Here is a 21,357-nt window from a genome sequence, read left to right as displayed (position 1 = left end):
AGATGAGACCTTTCTTCAGCAAAACATGCAAAATGCTGCACGTGGATTAAATCTACCACTAAATATCACCTTGAACACACAATCCATGGTGGTGGCAGCATCATGCGGAGGGATGCTTTTCTTCAGCAGTGATAGGGGAGGCTGGATACTAGAAAAAGAGCCTGTTAGAGGCTGTAGAAGACTTGAGTCTAAACACCCTGAACAAACAGTCACAGTGGAGAGGTTCAGATGAAAGCACACGCATTGTAGAATCCTTCATTCAAGGTCCTGAGATTAATCTTTAAAATTTTACGTTTATAGGTTCTGCACAACCAATTGTACTGATCACTTTAGCAACATTCTGTAAAGAAGAATCGGCAGACATTTCTGTCTAAAAACTTGAAATTTGGCTTTAAGAAGTAGTGACAGGGTAGAGTACACACATATGCCACACTTTTCAGATTTTTTTATTAATTTAAAAAAAGTTCATTGTTGTCCTATGAATATGAAACTCCACTAAATTTAAATTTACAATTGCAATGTGAGAAGATGTGACAAAAGGGCTGTAAATACTTTTGAAAGGCCCTGTTTAACAATGCGCATGAAGCAGGGGTCACCTTCTGATACATTTATTGTTATTATTATTCAGATTCATAAGGAAATTCATTAGAGCACAGTTTAGATCATCTTCTGTGCTTGCTGATAAAGGTCACACAGTTATGCATTCTGCTAAAGTATTACACAAATCTGAATAATAAGAATATCATCATGGTGTTCAGCGTCTCGTCGCCTAGTAATAGCCTAAACGCATCGCGTACAACAACGTAATAAACGCATCACGTGACCTCAGCAAAGGCCGGAGGTCAGCGAGATGAAGATTGTCAACGGACCCGAGGAGTGACAGAGAACAAATGACGCCTTGTAAACAAATTAAATTATTACTTTAATTCATGCAGTCTGATTAAATTTGCTGGGAGAAAAGTCCTTCGCTGGGGAACCTGAGGAACGAAGGCAAGGCGGAGAGGAGGGAGGGCAGAGGAAGCTTTCTTTACCATCACCTTGTCCAACAACAGCTCTGGCACCAAAGAATGAAGTAACTGCATTAACAATGCTGATAATCTCACAAGAGCGTCTTCCTTTTGTCTTCCAGGTAAACGTATTAAACTTTGGATAAATTCCGTTAGTATTGGAACGCCAGGCTGAAATTATAGCCTGGTCAATAAGGAAACGAAATTCTGTGTAATCTAAAAACCCTGAGACGTTTCAATTGTTGAGAATTAATATGAAAATGTGAAAACCGGCACCTAGAGCTGAAGAGATTTCAGAAGACTGTGCAATGCCTTAGAAAACTTTCACATCCCTTGAACTTTTGCAGATATTCATTTTAATTGAACTTTATGTCATGGGCCCACACAAAGCGGTGTATAATTATACAGCTCCCTTCTCTGATGCCACTAAATAAAGTACAGCGCTACCAATTGCCTGATTAGTAATTGGCATCTACTACTGGTCAAGTCAAAGTCAGAGGCTAAAAATAACTCAATAACTGGTCCCAATAAAATACACAGAAGCTTGTTTTTGTCATGTGACAAACTGTGAAAAAGTTCAAAGGGTACAATTACTTTTGAAATGTAATGGCCAAACACAAAAGCCAATTTCCTCCAATCCATCCTATAACCTTAAAAAAAACTGAATTAAAAGACTGGTATTTAGATTGGTCTATCACCCAAAGCAGCGATAGGTCTCTCCTCAGTTTGCTCCTTAATTCCATCAGAGTAATCCCACGTTATTGCCCTCTAACAGTACCCTAAACGAAGAATAAAAAGTTTGCTTCCCTCTAGCAGTGTATTACCAGGAAACAACAGGCCCTCTCCTCATTAAGTTATAGATATAAATGCTCCAAAGCATGAAATTACCCCCGAGCCTCCCTCTCCAAATAACCTGGTTTGCAAACAAATGATCCGAGCACAAGCAGTAAAAGGCAGATTATTAAAATAATAGGAGGGATTTAAATTTGCATCCACAGAACAATTCAGCAAAGGACTGCGCAATTACTCCTCCCCTCCTCCTCCTCCTCGCCGGTTCACTCCACCTTTCTACCGGCAAAGCCCAGAGTCCCTCACACTTTATTGTGTCCATCTGTTCCTCCGAAGAAACACAAGCACATTTTGGTGTCTGCAGCTGTGTTTTCCATTTGTGCTCAAATATTGCAGCATGTGCGTTACCAATGTCTGTTTCCCTACTAAAAACGGAATCCTTTCTGCACCCTTGTACTTTGTTATTCGATTCGGCCCTCCCTTGAAGTCTGTGATTCTCCTCTGCTATGATAAATATCTAACTTTACCTCGAGACAATAACAGTCCCTCCTCCTATCCTGGAGTAAATGGGGAACGATGAGAGAGTGAGGTGAGCAGGAACGGACGAGGCTAAGGGTGCTCAGGTCTGCATTACCTCTGAGTTATGGCCTCCATTTGCATCTCAATCAGCCTCTTTAGAGAGCCCACCACCTTTGTAACACCCCCATCACACCGAAGCCACCTTAGGTAATCAGGGAGATTTAGGGGGACTGGCAGCCTACTGTGGGCACCCGCTGGCTGGGGTTTGCAGCTCATTCAGAGCCCCTGGTCTCACTAAGGGCCCTCTGGGCCACATCCAAACACAGGAGAATGGCAGCACTTAACAAGACCGAGGAAGACCAAGACAGACGGGCGGCAGGAACAGGCCATAAAGCAGAGGGAAAACAAAGCACCCGTGTGATTATAATAGATCTTTCTACATAGGTGTCTGCATAGCGCTCCATCGCTGCCTCATTAAGACAGGGGAGGAAAGGAGAAACTTGAACTTGTGACCCCAGGTGAGAACATTTTATCACAGAGCGAGAGTGGCATTGACACCCTCCCAGCGCACCCCTGCAGCAGAAACTGGTTCTCTGACGTGTAATGGGAGTCCTCAGGCCAGAAACAACCCGACACACACACTAGCACCACTACATGGTGTGATTTGCAGATAGCTAATGCTCCACTTGAGAGTTGCCTCTCTAGTTAGCGCTGTCTTATGGCTGAACCGTGCTAAGGTATTATTACCCACAGTCAGCCCTATTGATATTGTGACTCCGGCATCTGTTCACCTCCTTGTTACTGCCTGAACCCGAGCACAGTGTCCTATCTGACTGTGTGCATAGCTTGTGTTAGTGTGTTTGTGTGTCTAAGACCTCTGGGCTACAGCGCAGTCACTGTACACAGAAGAAGACAACAGGCTAAGGAAGCTAATAGAGAAACACTGAACACACCAGGGGCCTAATCAAGTGTGAAGGAGTCGTACCCACAGGTCCAAATCCCTCTCTTACACAAACACTCCGGCCTTTCTTCCCCGTCTCTAATCTCACTGATGCCCAACACTGCCTACAATAATAACAGATTGCTCAAAGGTTTTGGGAAATAAAACGTACAAAAGCAACAAAGATAGGAGGAGAGGAGGAAACCAAACTTCACAAGCAAATACAGATGGCTCAGGTGAGCAAAGAAAAAAAAAAAAAAACTGAATGTGGAGATCCAGAAACAGGAGCTGAGCTTCCAGTTATCAGAATCAAATATTAGCGGAGAGGAAAAAAAAAACTAGGGAGTGGGCAACATTAATCAAAGCGTTCACCTAGTGGGCAGCCATATGGCAGATCAGCACGCCAACTGAGCAAACTTGCTGATCTTCAGTAACAGAGTGCAATTAATTCCACTGCCTGCATTCATCTCTCCCTCACACGATGAAGGAAAGGGAGGCAGAAAAGAAGGAGCGTGTACAGAGGAGGGTTTGTTAGGACTCTTTACTCTTCCACATCAACTCTTTTTTTATCCTCGTGCTTACTTGGAGCAGAGGAATCAAACCCAAGTGATAAATGAGGTGGACATGAGGGCCTCGGGTAGCTCCTGTGGTGATGTTGGGGGGAGGGACAAAAGAAGTGAGTAATTAGGAAGCTAAGAGAAGATATAAAAGAGAGTGGGAAGGGGATTAGCATGTAAGAACCATCCAATGCTTTTGTAAGGACTTCAAGAAGTACTTGTGTTTTTAGATTATCTTAGAATTAAATTCTGCTTATGAAAGACAAAATAAAGTAGTAGAATGTTACTACAAAACTGGAAGGCATGTACAATACCACAAATAATATATATATATATATATACAGTCCCACTAGCATTATATATTGCTAGAGCTAGCGGGAGACCATTTCTCCCGCTAGCATTGGACTCGTGCGTTTGTTTTGGTTGAATTTACCCAGAATGACCCCTGCTAAAGTCTGCTTCGTATTTTTGGAGCGGTCTCTGGCCCACTTGGCAGCAGGGCAGGGATGAAGCGACTTTGGTTACTGTCAGAGGAATCTAATTTCAGTCGTTTGCTTTCAGCGACTCTTTTGGTCATTATCCAGACGTCATGACAATAGGAAAGGGCTTAACTATAGAAAGGACAATAAATAACGTGAAACACAATAAATCAGAGAAACACCTGCATTATTGCATACAAGACCTAAATCCATCTATAAATCACACGTTCCATCCTGCCGTCACTTGTGACAAAGAAGCCAAGGTACCACTCATCCAGCAAGAGACTGATCCAATCCATCCTTTGAGTACCATGGCCTCAGACTTGGACGAGATGATTCTCATTCTTTTGCCCCTCAAAATAAACAGAAAATGCTACACATGCTTCATGGCTTATTTGTAATTAGTATAGAACAGATCTCTGTTTGCTGGAATAGTTCGCCCTAAAAATACCTGATGTTTATATTCTAACGAAATCAGTAGATGAAGTTTGAAAAGGCAAATCTTTTCCATACTCATACTTTTTCGTTCCATCCTTAAGCACACTTTTCACGACTCCGTAAGAGCTCTGGAGAAAAAGGCAATAATTTTTTGTCAATGCAAGTCCAAAAATAGGGTAACTTACGCATTTGGCAGCTAAGTCATAAAAATATGCAGATTACCCTCAGAATCCAATCTCGACAAATTTCGATTACAGTCTTTCTCTGGAAGATTAAACAAACTAAGATCTTTTTATTGATATATCATTTCATTAAAATGTAAATTAAAGGCAAAAACAGGATAATGATAAGTGATATTACTCACAATCATTTCTTTTTCTTCAGCTGGATAGAAGAAGCTACACAGGGAAGATGGCAAGGTAAAGAAAAACAGAGCCAGACTGCATACAAATACCCTCATACCTCTCTCACAGCTTTTGGGTCTTTGTTAAATTAGCTTCTCCCCTGACTCTTCATAAAAACTAATTTTCCTTAGCTGCAATTTTGTAAAACTGACTCCTCCAAATGAGTTGTGAGCATGTATTCCCTCAGCTCTCTTGTCCTAACAAATATACTGCAAATGTTATCTCATGTCCATTCGTAAGTTGGTGCATCCCATAGGCCTAGTCACTATACAATATCATAAACGACTGCAGTGGAAGGCTTCATTAGGGCAGCAATGCCCCTCTAACCCCCATAATCAGGGTATTTTCCTCAAGCACAGTGGGATGGCACTTTATGGTCCAAGTGGGGCTCTGTTAATGAGGAAGTGTACATGTCTCTCCATTTCCTGTCTAGTCAGTTTCTGCAGTTTCTATAGCTTGGACTATTATAATAATAATATGGCTTTTTTTTTAATGAGGTATATTTATCTTGATCATAAATCAAACCCCACAAAGTCACACACAGAAGGATCAGAAACACACAGCCTTCCACAAAGAGAGGCTAAACAGGATGCAGCTCAACATCGACATTTGGAAAATGAGAAAAATATTTTGATCTCCTAAAAGATTGTTCATTGCACTGCACCACTGCACTTCACTCCACTCACAAGATGACATATTTTAAATACAAAACTGCTTTTCTCCAAGCCTCTTTTTTGTTGTTGTTAAGTGCAATATTTTTCTTGAGTGGATATAAAACTTATATATGTTTTCATATTTTTAGATAGAGTGCATGGTGTATTTTTACACTGAACTGTTTTTATTCTATAGTTTTTTTTTTATTTCTGTTGCTTTCATTTTGTACTGCCCACTTTTATCTTATCTTATTCTAAAATTCTGCTGAATTTTTTTTGATTTAGCTACAACAATCTCTTATCACAAACAATTGGTGTGTCTGAATCACCAAAATATAAGTGTTTTCATGACCTCATAAAGAAACTCTGCCCAGATGAGTCAACAAAAGTCCTGAGAAACCATCCAAGATTCAGTTAAGGGGCTTTTCTTTGTTCTTCTGCTTTTCCTGTAAAATTCCTGCCAGTTTTTGTTTTGATTACCCTCTATGTCGTGGACGTGGTAAATGAAAGTTAGATTTTTAACTAATTTATTTAGTATCCTAAATGTAAATTTCTTTAGTCACATCATCCAACTATTAGCCTGAAGAAGCAACGTTTTAAGTTGTGCTTTTTTCATTATTTATTTGTGAATCTCTTTTTTATGTAGTTAATTTCTTGTAAGAAGACTTTAGTGTGATCAGTTACATTAATTACTTGCTCCTAGTTTTTTTTTCCTAACATCCTTAGGCAAAATCTAATTATCTTTGAGTGATAGTAAAGAAATCTTAATCTGAGAAACATTCAGAAATTCCATTGCTTCTCTAAATTTGAGACAGAAAAGAAAGAATCCCGCCCTCAGGCTGACTTCTGATCGATTATAAGATTGATATATTCATGCAGATTAATAGTTTAATGTGGCTTATTAATGCTTTAATACTTCAAGCAGCCTGGCCTTAAACTAGCATGATGACAGCTGAATTACAGCTAATGTCGCAGCAAACACTTTCTCAGAGTTTCCACAAATACTCTGCTTTTTCACATTCTGCTCTCGGCCCACTCAATCTTTTCAATCCCTTTTCTCCACACCTCTCATCCCTCGCTGTACCTGACTGTCCTCCTTTCCATCATCCCCTCTTCACTCCCAGGGCTCGTTGACATTAACCTGGAGCACTCACATTTTCCCATGGTTCCCCATGTTACTCTCCACATGTCAGAGCGGGAGGCTTTATGGCCCACATCCATCAGCGTCACATGCCAGGATTTATGGGAGATGGAGTCCAAACTCAATAGCTCTGAATCAGTCCTGATGAATCCGACCCCTGGGCCGCCGTGTGATTTAATACATGAGCATCTTAGCCCCTCGCCCCCACATAACCCGGCCTCCCTCCCGCTTCAAGCCCTCTCTTCACTCATACTCGGTTCCCGCCTTTATCCTCCTGACAAGTCCTCCACCTTGTCAATCACTGGAACCAAAAGGAGATTTCTTTTCAAGGACTATTGGGGCAGGTTAACAAAATCACATAGACGCACATGTGTTCAGGAAAAAGTTAGTGCCGCTGTATTAACTCTCCAAGTACAAGTAGATACTAGCAACCTTTAAATTCACATAAAGATGACAAGAGCAAAAGGATGTAAGGGTATTAAATTTACTTAAATTGAACTAGTTGTTTATTGTTGACTGTAAACTTTTCTAGACTTTCTAGAATTAGCCAGAATACGGTTTGTAAAGTTCTTCTGGGGTGCAACAAGATCACGGTGTACTCCCCATTAGTTGTGATGGAGGGTGACAGTTCCCCCAGCTGTAGTTAGCATGTTCAAAACCGCAATAGTAAAATTGCTGTGATTCATTGTTGCAGTGGCAGCATGAGTCCTCCATGGAGAAAGCTGGTAGCAGCAGTAGTAGCTTCTCCGTTACATAGGGCTCACTTGCACCTGCATGGATTGGTCATCGGAGAGCTGGAAGGAGCTGCTGGCCTCATGCCAAGGCTACATCCTAATCACGCTCATGCTAAGCTGGCAGCGCTCCAAGTAGCCTAATTTATTGTAACGTTTGGCACTGCAATTGCCAAGCACACTGGGCCCCGGAAATGCTCGACAAGTAACAAAAAAGAAATTCATCAAGCGACTGAAACGGACCCCATGAAAGAAACTAAAGCAAAAAAATTGCCCCACCTGGGCTCCACAAGGAAGAGGACTGCCCAAGAATGTTTTTAACCCCAAATGACCTCTAGATGTTAAAGTTAAAGGCAACTCATTATAGAACAAAAAGGAGCACTAAAGCCAGATACCGCTTTTCAACAACCATTCATAATATCTTTTACCTTCCCAAAGGATTGTGCTGTGCTTTACCTTTTATTGTTTTTAGTAAAAATAAAAAGAGTTCGCAGTTAAGATCAAACAAAAACAAATCTAAAATATTTTGTTTCTATTTCCTTTTGATTCCTGGAAAGCACTTTGTGTTGCCTGGTTGCTGAAAATGTGCTATATATATCTGATCAAGATTTATTGATTTCCAAATGAGTTATTAGGTATAATCGAGAAAAAAAAAATCAAAACAGAAAAAGGAAATAAAAATCTAAATAAGAGTTCAGAATATTTTACAAGCTGCCACAGAGAATGGCTAAGAATTTCACAAAAGGAGCAGCTAAAATAAAACTTTCTATATCCTCCAAATACAATGAGAATTTATAAATTCCAAGTTCTGAAAGCAAATGTTATTGTTTGACAAAAATATTAACATTAACAAAGCATTTAAGACAGATTTTAATTTATGGTTGAGTCCACTAATTTCAGAGCAGCCAAACACTTTTTACTTCTCCGGTGTTTTTCACTATCAAATTAAGAAAGTGAAATAAAAGGTGTTAAATCAAACAATGTATTTGGAGTTTGAATTGAAGCATAACAGTCTGGGAAAGGTTTAATTATGCTACAAACTACTATTATAATATGATAAGTCAGATATTGTTTATGAGAAGCAATCAGGGAGTGTGAGCGTTTATTTTTTTTTGTAGAAGTTTTATGTTACATATAATATAAAATTAAGTTTTTCATAGACAATATTTTGTGACTTTGGAAAAAAAAAGAATTGATTTTCAGTCCCTTTGTTGAAAGTTGAAAATAGTGTGATTCTTGTTTTTTTCTATCATAAACCCAAAGGGTGAGTTGGCTAGTGTGCAAAATACCATTTTAGTGTCAACAAAGGAATTTTTAAAAAGATATTAACTTAAAATCTGCTATGTAGTAAATGATCAATTTGATGACAGAGGATCAAGTTTTGTTTTTTTGTTTGTTTGTTTTTTGGTTGGCTCTAGCGGTCTTTATTTGAAAGTAGTTCGACAGGAAACTGGGCAACGAGAGAGGGAGAAGACATACGGCAAATGTCGCCAGGCCGGGAATCAAACCTGCCACCACCGCCACGAGGACCAAGGCCTCAATACGTGGGTCGTGCTTTGCCCCTGCGCCACCACAGCACCATCAAGTTCTGTTTTTATTTTTGCTCAACTTATTCTAGAAAACAGGATCTTCACATTCAGTTCACCTAAGGTAGAAAGCTGTCTTAGAACTGGATAGAAAAATGAGAGAAAATGGGCAAAATCCAAAGAAAAACATTAAAAGTGCATCATAAAGGCTGAAAACCTAAAAAAAAAATTGCAAAAAAGAAAAGAAAAATCTTTAGAATGAATCTAAAGAAATTAAAAGTGGTTTCAAACTTCTGCTGTAACTATTCTTACTCTCAGGTTCTCTAACCAGATCCAAGAGAGGACATCACTGTTGGAGCCCCTGAAAGTTTGAGACGACACTCTTCCACGTCACGGTCCACCGCAGAATTAATCAGTGCGGCTGCGCTGGTCTACATATATATAGCGCTGTGACTTAGGGAATTAGTGGTCAGAGGTTAAACTGTGTTCACTGGCTTACGGCACACTTTATTACACAGTTATTTGATATATTTACCAATCCCGAAACTCGCTTCGATATGGAGTTGGTTATCTAAAACCTCTACAGTAGCACACACACACTGAAACACACTTCTCAGCTGGAGGACAGGAAATAATATTGCCCTGCGGCCCCCCAAACAGGCATGAACCCTAATAAATGCTTCACACTGAAAGAAACAGTGAGGTAGTTCCGACACCTCTGAGCCTCCCCCAGCGAATACATTCAGAGCTAAGCCTGGTCACAGGTCAGGAGAGCTTGTAGCTCTCTGTGGTAAAGGGAGCATAGCCGCTTGAACCTGTAATATGCTCCTCTCTCCCCAGATGCCACTTGTTGGGGTTTTAGTGCAGGGGAAATTACACCTGCTCCCTGTGTGTCGATGCGCGTCTCAGGCTGAAACCAGGGGCTGTGCAACTATAAACACAAACACATAAGCAGGCCTCTAGGCCTGCAAAGGAGCGCAGACAATTCGGTATTAAAGGTGAAGCTGGGGACGGTTTGTCAGCGAGTCGTGCGCGTTTATTTCAGAGCAACGCCGATGAACAAAACACTTTATGGGTTTGTGCTTCACACACCATTAAAACACAGGCTCCGCTTGGAAAATATGAGCAGAACAAACAGATTAACATTCCTCTTCTACATCTTGGAGTCCTGCAGGAGGGCTGGCACACAGGATAAAAAGAGAAACGGATCTGACCTGGCTTTTTCCGTCCAAATAGCAGGTGCGGTGTAAAAATAACTTGACACAGTGGCTTATTTATACTGTTGACACAAGATCAATGAAGCTGTGTAGGATTAGGACGCATTATTTCTGTACTGTAGGTCTGAGCATTTGCAAGTGAGCAGGCTTAATCATAGTTAAAATGGGGCAAGCTTTTTAATCAAAAAAATAAAATAAAATCTTCTGCAAAAATAAACACCATGCAGCCTCCTCGGCGAGCCAATCACCAGGTGAAGGATGATCCTCGAAATGGGTTGAAAGAGAATGAAACTAATAAAAAGCCACTGTATCAACGTATCACAGTTAAGCATTAGTCACGTGAGGGCAACTATACGCCACAAGCCTGGTGTTCGCTAAATGAATCCTTCTCGTCCTCCGCCTGATTTATGGACCTGTAAAAACACACGTTGTTTTTAATCTACTGCTGCCTGAATCTGCCTCACTAATGAAATGTGGATGTGAACGTGTGGCATGTTTACACGCGTCCATGTGTGTGTGCGTGTGTGCCTGTGTGTATGTGTGTGTGTGTGTTTGATAATTATATATGGGCTGAAGTCTGATTCTGTGAACATGAATTTTCTCTGTGATAAATATGCATTTGGTTATGCAGGCTGATTAAGCTGTAAACCACAGTTACAAAACACACAGATATGCAAACATGGATGTGAAATTCACAAAAAAAAACATGAACACAACTCCCCAGACGCTCATTGCAGCTTCGCCCGGTGCACGACTGTTCGAAAGCCTGAGGCACTTCAACAAGAATCAATCTCATGAAATCCCCGACAAAAGAGCTGGTAAACGGAAGATAAGGGTCAGACATTGACACATTTAGGTGTGTCCAAAAGATGCAGTTAAAGTGTAACTATCCCGCCTGTGAAACCCTCCAACCACAGGAGGGCAGCACTAAGGCAGTTGTAGGCCAGATGTTGCCGAGTTACACAAATTTCCATGAAAATATTACAGTTTGGACAGTAAGATACAGATAGGATTTTAAAGCACCAATTTATCGTTTATCTGCAAACAAAAGTTGATCTTGGGTTTAGTTACTCTTTAAGGTGTTCAAAAACTACAGCGGTAAGCAGTTATGGGCAGGATCAAACATTTGACTCCGCCTCCACAACGTTCCAGAAGTAACAATTTATAGCAGAATATCTGTAACAAACAAATCTGGAATTTACATCATACCAAGGTACTGGTACACCAGAATAACAGTGCATTTCTTTCCATTTTATGCATTCAAACAGGAACAAAGATTGAATAGAGGTTGTGCCCTTGGTTTAATGTGACACAAACTGTACTGTAGCAAAGTACTAAAAATGGGATGTTCCTGCAGCTTTCAAAAGGTTTTCTGTGCGCAGTCGTCATATGCGTCTCTTCACCTTTTAGAATGTGACCCCTAACAAACTCTTGCTAAGTGTTGGTAATAACATTTAATGCTCTGTGCCGTCCTCTTTGTCTGTCAGATGCTTCAGCAACTACCTGGTGTCAACATCGCTACACTCATCCCATCTGAATACTCTGTCATCCTTCTAGACACATTAGTTGCTTGCAAACTGCATTGCTTACAAACACATCGCTATGCAGACTGTTTGTCAGTAAGTGCATCACCCATTATAAAACAATACAAAGGACATTAGACATTTTATTTTTCCCAGAGACACCAAAGAGAGAGTTAAGTCTAAGCTCATACGAACTTAGTCCGAGGTTCTGAGTACTTGTGCAAGGAGAGAATGGTATAATTGCAGATAAATGTTATAGCCTTGTTGCCAGATGGTTTTTGCAATCAACATGACTGTGTTTTCGTGTTTGGCAGACAGCAAGTAGCCTCAGTCTATTTGGCTGCAGCTTATTACAAGTGGCTCATCTCTTGATTTGAAACATTAGAGTGCATGCTGGACTTGTCTCTCTGTGGTCAGCACTTCTCAGACTTCAATAAAAACATTCTCTGCTGGCAGAGGGAAGAGGAGAGAACGAGCCAAAGAGATCCAGGCAACCTCTCACCTCTCCCATCATAAGAAGCCCCTGGTCCCAGGGCTACATGTACTCCTTTCACAAGGAGAAGCGAGAGAGAGAGGGATGAGGATCTGTCAGATTCAAACAACAAAGAGGTGCCGCCTCACACATCCTTCCTCGGCCTGTCCCCTTCAGTACCAGTGACATCATTTAAATCATTTAAATCCTTCCCAAACATGACCCATGGCGAGTGACCCATCATGCCAACGCTCGCACCTCCTTGTGAGACAGCTGCTGAACTGCTTATTTAGCAGAAAATATCAACGGACTAACTGTGTGATTTATTCAAAATTATTCCTCCACGGTGCTCCTTCACTCAGAGCGTTCGCCCATAGTTCATCGTGGTCCAGGCAATTAGGAGCAGGCCACACCTCTACAGGAGACAAAGCACCTGGCTGTAGCAGACAGACATAAGGAGGAACGGAGGCGAGCGGCGAGCGGTTTTCCACGAAGGGCTGGAATAACTAAGCAGAGGAGCGAGGGAGAGGGAGAGAGTGAGGAATGCAAGCAAGGCACTTTAGGATTCATTTAGGTTCCCCATCTCCCTGGTCACTTTATTAGCAGTCTGGGAAGAGTGATACATGTCCCAAAGCTATGCAAAATGCATAATCAAGCATTTAAATAAACGCCATGTGGATGGGTGTGGGCACCGTGCACGTGCGTATGTGTGTGCACCCGGGCGTGCACTTGGACTTTTGTTGCACAATGACGTGCATGCTAAAAATGCTTACTACTGGAAAACTTCAAGGTGTTCAAGACTTACACTTTTGGACAAACGCTCTGTGCTATACTTAGCCTCGTTCAGTATTCCCACAAGCGGCATTGAAGCAGCCGCCCCCTGTAATGTAAAGAAATGTTTAGGAAAGTATCAGAGTCACTCTGTAAAGAATTCCTCATCCTTGTGTGGTTGTGTTTTGAAGAATATCACAGTCAGGTAAATCAGGTGTAAAAAAAAGAAAAACAGGGTGGGGGGATTTCCTCCTCAAATTGAAATCGCAATTGCACCCACTTTCAATCCATCTTTCCCCCTCTCTCAGTATCAAGATTAGATAGGAAACAGTTGAGGACATAGGAGCCTTTTTATTCCCAGTTCAACGACAGACTGCGCGTAGAAAACAAACAAGCAAATAAAGAGAGATGGGAAGGTCTCCCTGGAGAGGCAGACTCATGACACCAATATGCGAGGAAAGAGGCAGATTTTAAAAGTGCCTTATTCTGCAAATAAGGGGAGAACCGGTGCTCCTTTGGTGATTTACAGGATGCGATTTGGAAGCAGACTGGCAGAAGGGAGGAAGGTGGCGAGGAAGCCACAGTTGAAGCCTTGTTCATATGACAAAAGTGAAAGAAAATCTTATTAAAGATGTCAAAACATTTAAATTGGCAGTAAAATAACATTGGCAAAAAATAAGAAAAGTTTAAGTTACAATTCCTGTAAGACATAACAGGGATTAACAATGATCTAGTGGCACTATGGGCCTGCTCAGTGACCTGGGAAATAGGTTTCCTTTTTCTTGATGATTTTAGGGGGGAAAAAAAGAATAAAAAATGTCAGAACCAAAAGGTGAGTGGAGAGGACGCAAGTCATTGTGCAAGGGAAGTTACAGGAATGGTGGCAAAAAAAAAAAAAAGAGCAGCATCCTGAAGTCTGGAGGGGTCACAACTAACCAGGTCAGCATTTCATACATGTCACTTCCTGTCGGCCTCAGCGAGAGGAGCGTGGCTGTGGTGCGGCGTGGCATGGTGGCCGGTGGGGAAGAGGGCCTGTCCGACTGACACATGAGGTTACACAGCAGGCAAATGGACAAAGGCACGGACACGAGTGACGCTCTGCTCTCCCGGGATTACTATTCGACTTTTCATGTCAAAATATAATTGTCCAGATTTATTCCATGCAGTTTTTTATACATTTTCAACATATAAATACTAATGTCGATTATAAATTTTAGGCAGAGTTTTCAGATGGCTGTGCAAATTTCAAGAATGAAAAAAAAAAAATCAGCTCAAATGAGGCATGAAAGATAACAGAATGATAATAGACATAATCATGTGCAAAGGTAAAAAAAATAAAATTCTTGAACTTAGTCACTTTCCCATGTTGGCCAAGATCCATAAACAAGTGGTATTATCTTATAAAGTATAACATCCCAAAATATAAACAGATACGCAATACCATAAACATGTCTGATAAAGAACAGCAAGTATTTTTCTCAGGATAAATGGCTGCCGCCTATCAGCTCCGTCTTGCTCTGCCTCTATGCCCTGTGTTAATGCTGCTGTTTGACATTGCAAGCAGCAGGCTCTTTTCTCCCCTCCCAGCAGCCTCGGTGGACGCCGAGCTTTAGCCTAATTGGTTCCAGAGCAGACCCTGACAGAACCCTCCTCAGCGGCATGCAGCCATATTAATACCCCCCGCCACAAACACAGACGCACACACAAACAACAAAAACAAGCACAGCAATCAGCGACTAACTCGCTAATTAACGCCCTTACAAAGCATCTCATTAGCATGTGCTGTACAATGGGGCAGTGGGGGAAATGAGCATTTTGGATTAGCAAAAAGGGAAGAAATTACAAAATAAGACAGTGGAACAACAGTGAATCTGTGCGCGTTGTATTCCACTCAGGGGGCCAAGGGCTTTGGTTGGCCCACAAAGCAGCACCCTGATTCTCTGGGGAATCCATTACAGCTCTCTGAGGAAGACATTGGAGGGAAGATAAGCATAATTTTAAAAGCAATCGGTAAAAAAACTAATCTCCGGCACGCAGGCAACACTTTAGTTGTTAACCAGCAACTTAACCTGCTAGTGCTGTGAGTGGAATGGGAGATGGAAAGGTTAGGGGCCACGAGAGAAAGTAGGCAGTTACAGCAAAGGCCAAGAGCTGCAGAGATGAAAGGCTTGAATCCTAGTTAAAGCTAATATAAAGAGAGAGACGCCGGGATGTAAAACATGTTGTGATTAATGTAGTTAATCAGTGTTTCAGGCTATACAAACATATGTATGTTTTGGCTTTAGTTTTGGTTTCACTGCTTCACACTGTGGTTTTCATGTTACTTCAATTAATATATATATATACACACACACAGAAACTTTTTAACCTCATGAAGGCAGTGAGAATCAAGACCCCTTCTCTGTCTTTTCGAATTCCCCAACATCCTGCAGGAAAGGTCTGACCTGACAGCTGCAATGAGACAGCGACGGAGATCAAATACAATGTTATCTCTGTTAATTCTATGCAGAATTAATTAGTTTTAATCTGAAGAGCAGCAAGGATAACTCATAAAAACCGTGGAAAAAGGAGGGGGACATACAGCTCAGGTGGGAGAATTTGTAGAACGACCAACTACAACTTAAGTAGTCCACTCCACCGGTTTACGGTTTGCCACAGGCCACACAGGGGAAGCGTCAAACCTAAAGGAATGTCTTCTGGTCTGAAGAAACCAGAAATAAACTTTTTCACTTGAAATCAAAAGGGCTGTTAGCGGAAGAACAAGCGTAGTGGTGGCAGCAATATGGGGTCGGGATGCTTTTCTTCAGGATGTAGGGATGCTGGTTGGAGCTGATGGGAAATACAGGACAAACCCTGCTACATAAGAACAATTTAGCTCAAAGGCTTTTCATGTGTTGGAAGGGCCCAGTCAAATCCAAACCTAAATCTAATTGAGATTCAGTTACTAGAGTTTAGGACTGATGTTTGCAGACAGTGTTTATTCCGTCTGACTGACCGTGATAAATTTTAAGATGAGAAAAGGGCAAAGATTTGAATTTAGAATTTGCAAAGCCAATACAGAGATATCCCTAGGGCCTTACAGCGGTAACTACAGCAGAAGATATGTGCACGCTTCACTTTTTCAGACTTTTGTTTTTGTAAAAACTATGCATCATTTTCCCTTAATGCACTATTTTGTGTTGTTCTACCACATGGAACGTGCAAAAAAAAAAAAAATTTCTGAAGTTAGTGGCTGTTACAAGACAAAATATGAATATTTTTGCAAAACACAATTATAAAAGAAGTTGTCAAAAATATAAACATTTAAATGTGTCAAATAAAAGAAAAACTTCTCATTTAGAAACTAGTCAAAGAGGTGCAACAATTGCTTTAAATATTCCCGGACGTTCCGTTAGCTGTTATTGTCTTGTGCTGTACTGAACACAGCGCTGTTTGCTGGGAAGAATGAGCCCTCTGACCCGCTCTTCCTAGCCGTTCTGACCTGCCCGTTATCCGTCACGAAACCCACTAACATACCACACTGTCAGAACACGGGGGCGGCGCTGTGCCACGCCGCCCTAAACTTCGAGTAAGCAATCACAGTCGCCTCCAAGAAGCGACGCAAGCGACAGTCAGACACAGAATAAGAGGAGAGCTTCACGTAATAGTAAGCAGGCAGTTAGAGGTCAAAGGTCGCCCGCAATCGGGACGCCGGCTTCACTTCTGGCAGCCAGAGTGGAACTCTGCGAGGGACCTGGAAGTAGATATGATGACCTTTTCTGCAGAGGACCCCTAAAATATACTCACTTATCAAAATGACCTTAACATAGGAGCATGGGAAGGTAAGCACAGGCCATCCATCACCTTAAAGATTAATCCTCCTCTCTATTCTTCTCCTGAATCTATTAATAATGTCGCCAAAGGGGCAGAATTTGTGGCCAAGATTTATTCTGATATTGTGACTTTAATTCATTAGCCTCTAACAGGGGGGATTCCTGAGAAGGAAGAGCGAAGGCAGCTTCAGAAATGCTAATTTAATGCTCTGAGAGCCAGACTCTTAATTCGATTGTTAAAATTTGTGAGAAATCTGCACGCGCAACATGCCAATTTACCACAAAATGGGAGATTATCATTTACGCTCAAGAGGTCACACTTACTTATGCCTTAAAAGCTGCTTCCATTTGTTAATTTAGCCACATTAAGTATCTGGGATGAATCTGTGGCAGGTGCAAAGCTTGAAAATCAATTGTAGCACAGAATCTGGTACCGAGAGCTTTTCCTCACTCATTTAAACAAAGCAGTGGATTTCACACTGCGGAGCAGCACTGACAGCCCCAGGGGCATACTTCAATTAGAGACTTTGGCGAGTTTAAACACTGTAGATCTACTCACGCTTAAAGGCGTTTGTCTCCCGCTCTACACCACCTCCCCCCCCACCCCTCCAACTCCCCTTTTTTTCTCCTCCCTCTCAGCCTTTCTTCTCATATCTGTGCCAAGCACTCACTCTCCTCCATCTTCAAGTCCTGCTCTCTGTAATCAACCCTGCACTAATAGCTTATTCTTTCTGCTCCAGCACCCACATTTCGCTTGTTTATTTTCCCAAACTCGTAAATCTGGGCACATGTCACAAGTGCAGCGATATTAGAGCAATAATCTCAGGTAATTATCAGATGCCCTTTCACATTTACTCCCTCCCTCCCTCCGCCTCCCTCCATCCCTTTAACTCTTGCGCTACGGAGACACAGAGGAATCAGCATTGCTCCAGAGAGCTGTGTTTGTCTGAACTTAACCCTTAGTAAGTCTTTTTTTTTTAAAAGGCATGCAATTTTTTTTTTCCATTCATTCCAAATTTATTTTCTCATTCAAGCAATTTATATAACTCTAAATGATTATTTTTGCAGAAAGAAGAATTCTGTTAACATCTCAAGAGCTTTAATCAGCAAACGCTGTCAGATTTCTAAACTTTAGGTCAGTTTTCTCCAGATCAGAAGTGTTTACTAAGCCGATAACTAAGCCTTCATTGTGAAGCATTTCCGGTCATTCAAAAATATTAAAATAGTTAAATAAACTGGTCCCCATCTCACAGCTCATGTCTGCTTAAAGGTTTCTATAAAGGTAATATAGTCAAATCACAAGACTCGTTGACAGATGCTGTCCTACTCACCCACTCCTGCTGTATGAGGGTAACGGCCTTGCTGGCCCGGGACAGGTTTCGACACGCCAGGATCACATGAGCTCCGTGAAGAGCAAAAGACCTGGCCGTCTCAAAGCCTGAGACAGAAGAGAGGAGACAAAAGTAGGAGGTAGTAAGAAAAAAAAAAAAAAAAAATTGAAAAGCGAGCATTTCTTCAAAGATTAGTTTCATTTTGAAAATATCTTTGATTCTACGCGGCTGAATCTAATGAGGTGGTGGAGGGGTGTGTGGGTGCAAACTAAAGTCTTCATCAATTTTCCATATAATTTATTTTATTGAGTAGCTCAGTGGTCTAGCAGTGGGAGTTAATCATTTCTCTCTGAAGTGATGAAACTGATTGAATCATTGTGGCTCAAGACTTCTCCCTCTCATCTCAGATCAGGTTTTGATTCTGGCCCCGGGAACCCGTCGCTGCTCGCACCGGGATACGAGGGGGTGGGAGGGGGAAATCAGCTGTTAATTATGTTAATAATTACGCAGTGATGGCAGTAATTAAGAAAAAATGGTTTATAATGAGAGAAGGCAAATGAAAACAGACTTGCCGTTCAAACTAAATCACAGTGTGATATTCCAGCACATCAAACGGGGCTCTGATAAGTGCGTTTCTCCCATGAAACGAGGGTCTGCAGATACCCGCAGAATTTATCAGTCCGACTCCGCTTCATGGCTCCATCCAAATCATGTAGCCATGATAAAACTGACAAAAACTGGAGATAGAGAGAGAGAAGTTCATTTCTAAATTACAAGTCTAAATGGGTCATTTCATCCCGTAGGTTGAATTAATTTATGAGATCAACTTTTTCCCCTCGCCATATTTTTATTTCCTTTTGACATTTACTATCTCTCACGACATCGAGGAGAAGTTTGGCAGCACTAAGTCAGTCTAAACACAAACTGCTACACATTTATGTATGCTTAATAAGGGTGAGGCTCCTGACTGACAAACTGAGGGCCAGCGCAGTAGCCAGAGTGCATCAGAGGGTGAATTAATATGAACTGTAATTAGATTATATGTCTTAATCTGATTTTCATTAAGAGCAAAACTGGGAGGCCTAATTGTTAGAAGAGTGTTAAGGACTAATATCTATTAAAACTCAAAATTGGAATAGGACTGGAATCCCTCTCTGACAAGTGAAGCATGGAAATGAAATTATGTGACACCTTATTAGGTGTAATGGAGGGGACTGTGACTGAGAACAGAGATCGCTTCAGTGGTAAGAAATGGAAATAAAAATAAAAACAATGTGGCCAAAAAATATTTAAAAAAAAAAAAATGCAGACAGGGTAAAATGTGGCTTTATATTTGTAGCAGTAGCACCAAGAAGCTTTATTCTCAGAATTTTTATTTTACTCATTTCCAACCAGGCTCAGTTCAAGGAAAATAAGAGCAAATTCTTACGTCTTCAGCCACGGAAGCTCTCAATGTTCAGAAGCACCAAACAATAGCAATTAGGCAGACATGCTTCAGCTTTTCAGGCATTAGTAAAGGAACAACTATTACCCTCTCTAACAGAAATACACTTCGTAAAGATACACAACCTTCCAACGTATTATTTTTGAAATTTTGGACAACTTTTGAGCGATATGTTTGAAAACATTCAGACATATCTGGAGACCGCTGAGTAAGCTGACAGAGGGAGGACATACAAATGCTTTTATCCTGGCCAAACGTGGAGCCAACCACCTGGAAAAACAACAATACTTTTTCCTGCTAATCATCTTTCCATTGGAAAAATAACATTAAAACATTCCAGCATTATAACACGTGGATAGAACCAATTAAATCTCTCAGACCTCAATTGGATGGGTAAATACATTTTCTGTGTTATTTATTTATTTTATTATTATTGGTCTGATGTAATAGCTTGACCTAAAATACTACATTTAAAACTTTTGATTCAGGTATAAAGAGTATTTTTCAGAAGGGGAAAGCTTTGTTTTCTTCAAAATTATAGATTGTATGCATTCATATCTACAAAATTTACTTTATCAGGCTATTTCTCAAACACAGCCATAAACAAAACAGATGTTGGTTTGTTGTTTGTTTTTTTTATGATCACATCTACCTTCAACTCAAGAGCGCTGAACATCCACAGGGGGAAAAAAATTATTAATTTAGCTCAATTTACATCAATTATCTTAAAAGTTCTAAAACTTCTACTTTCTTTTCAGAAATACAGAATTAGATTATTTCTTAAATTAAAAAAATGAGAGATCACCATAGAGCCCTATAAATAATTTGTTTTAAAGCAGAAAGCTGGAGATTAATAGGATATATCACGTACCAGTTGAAGGATATGTCTGGTCTTGTTTAGTAGTCTTTACGCAACATTTTATAGAACAATTTTTAAAAACACGGCATGATTTTTTTTAGCCTGTATAAATTGGACAAGAGTAGTTGCTTCTGGTAAACAACAACCGTTCACACTCACTTGTTGTGTGTACAAACCATGAAAGTGAAATTAATCGACACCAGTGTTTTCCATAATGGAGGACAAATTAGAATATGGCAGCGACAACGCCAGCCGCACCGGAGCCATGTATTTGCGATGACAAATAACAAGGGCTCGACATTAATTGTGAAATAACGAGAGCGGCGTTGCTGTAACAGGGACTCTCCGCCCTTTTGCCCATGTTACCGGTGGAGAGGGCTCGCAGTGAAATTAGTTCTTGGTCAGGTGTACAACGAAAGGATCCTGTTCAGGCATTGTACGCTCATGGTGCTACATGACAAGAGGTCAGGCGCCGGGTTTCTCCCACGCTCGTGGATCGACAGACGCCGTGAGCCGTTTTTGCGACACGCGGCAGGCCTCCCGGAATGCCGGCGCCGGTCCAGATTTGTTTTTGTCTAATTAGACACAAACGGAGCAACCCCAAACACGTGGCCTTAAGAAGCCAAGGAGACCAAATGGAGAGCCTCTGATTGTGTGCTTGCTCGCTGTGGGGCTTCACGAGGTAACAGAAATACAGTAAATGGCTCGGCTGTTGTTGAAATTGTGTTTTACTGTAATATATAA

General features: G+C 41.1%; 1 protein-coding gene across 1 annotated transcript in view; it reads right to left on the bottom strand.

Annotated features, from left to right (window-relative positions):
• wwox (WW domain containing oxidoreductase) overlaps positions 1-21,357 on the bottom strand; it is a 154,458-nt gene that overhangs the window by 121,471 nt on the left and 11,630 nt on the right. The window contains exon 5 of the mRNA XM_007545611.2: positions 18,311-18,417. Within this exon, the coding sequence (XP_007545673.1) occupies positions 18,311-18,417 (107 nt within the window). The remainder of the gene's footprint in view (positions 1-18,310; positions 18,418-21,357) is intronic.

Source organism: Poecilia formosa, unplaced genomic scaffold (genome assembly GCF_000485575.1).
Source record: "Poecilia formosa unplaced genomic scaffold, Poecilia_formosa-5.1.2 Scaffold13, whole genome shotgun sequence".
NCBI lineage: Eukaryota > Metazoa > Chordata > Actinopteri > Cyprinodontiformes > Poeciliidae > Poecilia > Poecilia formosa.
The sequence above is the reverse complement of the archived record's forward strand: the minus strand, read 5'-3'. Positions and strand labels throughout refer to the sequence as shown.